Source organism: Triticum dicoccoides, chromosome 6B (assembly GCF_002162155.2).
Source record: "Triticum dicoccoides isolate Atlit2015 ecotype Zavitan chromosome 6B, WEW_v2.0, whole genome shotgun sequence".
In the NCBI taxonomy this organism is placed as follows: domain Eukaryota; kingdom Viridiplantae; phylum Streptophyta; class Magnoliopsida; order Poales; family Poaceae; genus Triticum; species Triticum dicoccoides.
In genome coordinates, this window is record NC_041391.1 from 574,539,319 (window position 1) to 574,545,276 (window position 5,958).

Sequence of the window (5,958 nt, forward strand, 5' to 3'; positions counted from 1 at the left end):
TACTCCCTCCGTCCTATAATGTAAGATTTTTTTGGCACTAGTGTAGTGCCAAAAAAGTCTTACATTATGGGATACTAGTGCCAAAAAAGTCTTACATTATGGGACAAAGGGAATAAGAAGTAGTATAATTGAGGCTTTTTTTGAGTTACTGGTTGAAAAAAATTGTAATGCAGTTTGAATATTTTTGGTACACAGGTTGAATTTTTTTAGGTACACGTTCAATATTTATTTGAATATATGTTGAACATTTGTGGAATTCACGTTGAATATTTTTCTAATACATGCTGAACATTTTTCAAGATTGTTATTAACATTTCCGTAAAACATGCGAACATTTTTTAAGTGTTTATAAACATTTTTTAATGATAGTAATTCTTTTGTATATGTTATAAATACTTTTAAAAATTGGGTGAACAAAATTTTACGTTTGTTATGTTGTGGACATTTTTAAAATTGCGTGGAAAAATGAGACCGTAACCAAGATCCCACCTCACCAGCCCACATAGACAGTCCACCCCGACCCGAAGAAGCCCGTGGCAAAGAGAGCCTAGCGAACGCAGAGGATAGGGAGAGAAAAAGCAACCAGACGCCCATCGCTCGCTCCTTCTCCCCACTGGTCGCAGCCATGAGACCACCCTCCTCTTCCTGCCCTCTCCCGCCTCCCCCGACCTGCTCGTCCCGCCTCCCCCAGCTCCGCTGCTTCGTCGGCCTCCGGTGGTCTGCCCCCCGCGTTCAGGTATGCTCGCCCCCGTCATCCCAGCGGAACCACGCCCCCAACCTCAACCTGGCGCTACCTGCTCGGCTGCAGGAGCAGAGAGGGTCGGACAAGAGCGATGGTTTTGAAATTTTATTATGCTGTCCCTCTGGCGCAGGTCAGGGGGCAATTAGACGCGTTTGCAGGAATTGGCAGTGGTGCGCGTGGATGCGGTGCGCGATTCAGGTTAGTTCGAGGCTTGCTTTGTGAATTCTGAACCTTATGGTGCCGCTGCCGTTAACAAGCATGCTGAAAACAAAATCAAAATTACAGTAAAAATGTTGGTCAGTACCGATGTTGGTAGTTTGCTCTAATGAATTGCAACTCTGAAATATTGTCATGACTCATAAGTAACTGGTACCACTGGTAGTGGGTACCTTTGGGCAACAAACTATGATGTTAGTAAGATACCGGTTCAAATTCGTGAACATGTAATGGTAAGTTGGTAGTCAATCATAAACTCGCGATAAAACTAGAAAAAGTTGATGATACTAGCTGAATGGTATGGTTGGTGAAAATTTACCTTGATTTAAGCACTCACATTTGATTCTGAAATTGAGTGGGTCCAATATCGAACATATTTTGTACCCTGATGAATCCCCTTTTTTCTGACTACAGAGCGCCTGCTTCCAGTGCGTCCCAACCTTGTTATAGCTCCATCGTCATTAGGAACGACAATTCTCAAAATGCTGATTTTCCACGTAACTACTCCAAAAGGGAGAAGAAACCATTTCCTATACCAGTACTGGAGTTAAGGCGCCGAGCAAGACAGAGGATGAAGGAAGCTGAAGGGAAGCCTAGGGGGCCGCCGCCACCTCCGAAAAATGGATTGCTGGTCCAGAGACTAATACCAGAGGCATACAGAGTGTACAACGCAAGAATTTTGCTGATCAACAACTTGAAGAGGCTGATAAAAGTAGTACCAGTGAAAGGCTGCAAGTAATTATCTTGTCCTGTTTTTTTTCCTGATAAGTATGCTCTTGAAATCGTGCTAAGGGTAAAAGTCCTCATTACATATCTATCACACTCGACAGAAGAGGTCTGTCTTCATGCTGTATAATCTGTAAAGCACAATAGCATGATAGGATTTGTATAAACGACAGATAAAGTACCTCACATACACGTGTTCCATTGGCAATATGATTAAGTTATGCCAATGCATATAATTAACTTACCTTTTCGTCTAGTAATATGACATGAACCATGTAGGATGGAGGTATCTAGATGCACAGTTGAAGTAGTCGGCTTGAGAGTATTCTAGAAGGTTGTTTCTTGTGTACCCCGTTGAATACATACATTTGCGCGTACATTACTGAATCCAATTAAGGCATCTCCATTTGGTTTTATCAAAGCCTCCAGTGAGTCAAAACGGACATCTGCATTAAGTCAGGACAGAAGTTTGGACTTCATGTTTATTTCTTGAAGAAATCTCTGTTCATGTTAAAATTTAATCCTGTGATGGTATTTGATAATTTGAAAATGATTTAGTTCATAAGTCATAATGCTGTGTTGCCCTGTGCTTTTTAGTTTTTTATGTTGTGTTGTGTCACATTGACAAAATTATATTGATACACATGACTATTTTACAATTTACCAACTTATGTACCCTTAGGTTGTCTTATGCATTTGTTCAGTCCACTATGCCGCTCATGTGCACTCGTGATTATCAGTGAGATCTATGATTTCTTTACTATTGCTATATGTGAGGAAATAATGCCTGTTTCCGGTGCAGATATTGCAGTGAGATACACGTTGGATCTGTTGGACACCCTTTCAGAACATGCCGAGGAATGTCTTCTGATAAACGCAAGGGAGAACATGACTGGGGAAGTACTTTTGTTGAAGCTGTTTTCTTGCCAGTTGAAGCTTACCACCTAGAGGACCGTCTGGGCCCGCGTATTCCTCATGACCAGAGGTTTGAGGTGCCCCGCGTTCCTGCTATTGTGGAGCTTTGCATCCAAGCTGGTCTCGACCTCCCTGAGTACCCCACAAAACGCCGAAGAAAGCCAATTGTTAAGATCGGAAGGAAAGAGTTTGTCGACGCAAATGAAGATGACCTGCCTGACCCAGAGCCTGACAAATTTAAGGAGCCAATTCTCGAAGAAATATCCGACGATGAGATTACCCCTCCGTCGAGCCCAGAGGAGACGGCTGCTCTTGCTGAGGAAACACTCGAAGTGTGGGAGACACTCCGGAACGGTGCCTTGAGGCTCATGAAGAGGTATTCAGTGAGGGTGTGCGGATACTGTCCTGAGGTGCACATTGGAGCGAGTGGTCATAAAGCGCGCAACTGTGGAGCCTTCAAGCACCAGCAGAGGAATGGACAGCATGGGTGGCAGGCGGCGGTGCTCGATGACCTAATACCCCCTAGATACGTCTGGCACATGCCGGAATCTGGGGAGTTGCAGAAGGAGCTCAAGATCTTCTATGGGCAGGCGCCGGCTGTCGTTGAGATATGCATTCAGGGCGGCGCACAAGTGCCGGAGAAGTACAAAGCCACAATGAGGCTAGATATAGGGATTCCCTCCAGCTTGAAAGAGGCTGAAATGGTCGTCTGAATGGAAATGTGGTGTTTACGTTTTGTACGATTGAGGTCAAGAAAACTGCAAGCTCCATTCGTGCTGACCATAGGTTCATTATTATCTTACTCCATGTATATATAGCAGGAACTTAGCTTAGTCAGATAATCTGGTAAGTTTTGTTTGTTTCAGATGTGAATCAACGTTTACCAGATGTTTCTTTGTCTGAGGGATGTCATGGCCACTATTTACAGCGATGGAATTGGGGCACACATGCTGATGCTGATATGTGCCTTACGGCGCGGTGTGCTACATGAACACTTTGTGTCAAATTCAGAACCAGTGCAAGTTCAGATTTTTCTTTTCTTAATGAAGGATGCCTGGAATCAAGAGATGAAGTGATGTCCTGCCTTGCACAACAGCAATCTTGTTTAGTACATGCTGAAAGCTTGCATCACTTCAATATACACCAAATTGTGTTCATGTTTGGACATCTACAGAACATCAGAAACCTCTCCCACACTGAAAAGCACGACGATCAGACCGTGTTCAGCTGGAACACGTTACGCCGTCGAATTCTCGGAGTTTCGAACCGTAGACGTGACGCAAAAAGGGAGTCTCCATTGCCATCGGAGAAACAATGCAATTTAATTACAAGGCCTTGTTCAGCCGAACCGTTTGCATTTGGGAGCTGGGACGCCCTCACACTCCCACACAGGTGCATACAATTAGTGAACGACGATTTGTGTGGCCATCGTCAATGGGGCGGGGGCTCCACCGCCGTCCTGAAGAGCAGTATGTAGACCTTATCAACAGAGAAGTACAAGAATCCGCCCCTGGCGTGCGTGACGTATGAACCGAAGCTCGTCCCCACGATGCAGTGCCAAGCCGCGCCGTAAGCGGTGTCGAACTCCTGTCAGCAAAGGATAATTATAAGCTCCACCATGTGTGCACTAACGCTCATGTGAGTAGAAATGTAAAGTTTGCGAGTGTTCGAACAAATCATGTGATTGTCTGGTTAAATTGTGAATGACATTAGAGAAGCAATGGCAAAGCTGGCAGAGATTGAGCATTTTGAGCGCGGCAGATGTGAATAGTCATTCCCCGGAAGGCTAGAACAGTCAATTGACGCATATTTCCTGGTCAAACTTATGCGGTGACACTGACAGCCACATGCATGATTACAACTTTGGATTGTTCTATTTGTTAAATGATCTAATCGGTGGTTAGCTACGCGAATGATCGTTTCATTAGGCTTGACCCCATCGCCTAGGTGTTGGGAGCCTGATGCTCCAACTGCCAATGATGACAAGCAAAACAACAAACTCGTTTTCAGACAGCTGCAGAGGGCAGCCGACTCAATACACTCCACCTACGTATCCCTTCGTTCCAATTTACTCGTCCTGGTTTTAGTTCAAATTTGAACTAACTAAAACCACGACGAGTAAATAGGAACGGAGGGAGTAGATAGTACTAGTAACACACAAAATGGAAGTGGTGTGGTGATCATAATGCGGAGGATCTATCCGCAATTTCGACATGAATGCAGCTCAATCCTTCAAGGCGGATACAAATGCAGAAGTACATCGATCAATTATCACTGCATTGCCGCGAGAGTACAGTCGAACTTACTCCCAGAATCAGAGGTGTTCTACGAAAGTTCCCAGCAAGCTAGCAAGATGCTGCACTCGCTGCACAATCACGAGTATTATAATCGGCGACTAGAAGGCAACAGGGGCAAATACTCCTACTAGTACTAGCAATCATGTACGTACGTACTGCCAATCCGCCGCGTCTGACGGTGCATTTTTTTGGGAGCAGGCAACGCGGCGGGTTCCTGGCCAAGCTGTGCGCTAGCAATCTTGGAGACGGCAATGGGGTTGTAGTCATGGTTAGTTACCTTCTTGAGGGCGAGCGCGAGGCGCTTGGGCTCGAGTCGGCGCGGGAAGTGCGGCATCCCGGCGAGCTCGTCGCGGGCGCAGCGGAACGCGCGCCGCTGCAGCGCGGGCGGCATGTCGGCCGCCACCACCCGCACCACCGCCTTCCTCTCCGCGCCGACGCCGTCCTCCTTCTTCGAGCCGCCCTCCTCGGCGCCAGCGCCGTCGTCCTCCGCGAGCCTGGCGACGCCGAGCAGCGACCTGATGACGCCGCCCCGGCGCCCCGCCTCGCCGCGGGCCTCCTGCTCCCTCATGCTCGCAAGTAACAACTCACAACCCTCCCTTGCCGCCGGCCGGGAGCGTTGTTTGCCGAGCGGGCCGGGAGGAGGGAAACGAGCTGAGCTGAGCTGAGATGGCGAGTGTGCTCTGGTATTTCTTTGTTAACGCTGTGCGGCGGTTGGGGCGGCTTTTTGTATTGGGGCGGGAGAGGATGTAGCGTTGGGGCTCGTTAAAGTTGGCGCCGTACTCTCATCTCCCGTTTTTATCATTTCTTTTCTCGGCCTGCCCGGGAAGCCCGCCGGTGGGATCACCGACGCGACGGGCACGGCCGAGCTCCGGGACGGCGCACGATGGTTTTGTTTCTTTTTGCTCGGCGAGGCGCGCGCGTGGCGTTGGGGGCGACGACGAGCGGCGAGATCCGGACGTGGAACGGCTGCCATGGCCACGGTAGAACTGCTGCACCGTGCACCATACCACCCCGCGCAGTTGACTACAGTAGTTCAGTAGGCAGTTTTGCTAAGTCTCGGTC

At 47.8% G+C, this 5,958-nt stretch overlaps 2 protein-coding genes across 3 annotated transcripts; one reads left to right on the forward strand and one right to left on the reverse strand.

Annotated features, from left to right (window-relative positions):
* The first annotated feature begins 556 nt into the window (after nucleotides 1-556).
* On the forward strand, nucleotides 557-3,640 carry LOC119323494 (APO protein 2, chloroplastic-like). Of its 2 annotated transcripts, XR_005156339.1 has the most exons (5): nucleotides 557-736; nucleotides 873-940; nucleotides 1,373-1,693; nucleotides 2,487-3,385; nucleotides 3,466-3,640. XR_005156339.1 is itself a non-coding variant. In XM_037597168.1 (4 exons), exons 1-4 carry the CDS (start codon nucleotides 626-628, stop codon nucleotides 3,310-3,312), a joined length of 1,326 nt encoding a protein of 441 aa, XP_037453065.1. In that variant the 5' UTR covers nucleotides 557-625; the 3' UTR covers nucleotides 3,313-3,499. The 2 variants fall into 2 exon arrangements, 1 of the variants encoding a protein (XP_037453065.1); XM_037597168.1 differs by having other exon boundaries at nucleotides 2,487-3,499.
* A 130-nt stretch (nucleotides 3,641-3,770) lies between these two features.
* LOC119323495 (dynein light chain 1, cytoplasmic-like) lies at nucleotides 3,771-5,593 on the reverse strand. The gene is made up of 2 exons (XM_037597169.1): nucleotides 5,174-5,593; nucleotides 3,771-4,186 (listed from the first exon to the last, which is right to left on the reverse strand). The coding sequence occupies exons 1-2, from the start codon at nucleotides 5,462-5,464 to the stop codon at nucleotides 4,031-4,033; spliced, it is 447 nt and encodes a 148-aa protein (XP_037453066.1). The 5' UTR covers nucleotides 5,465-5,593; the 3' UTR covers nucleotides 3,771-4,030.
* Nucleotides 5,594-5,958: the final 365 nt, after the last annotated feature.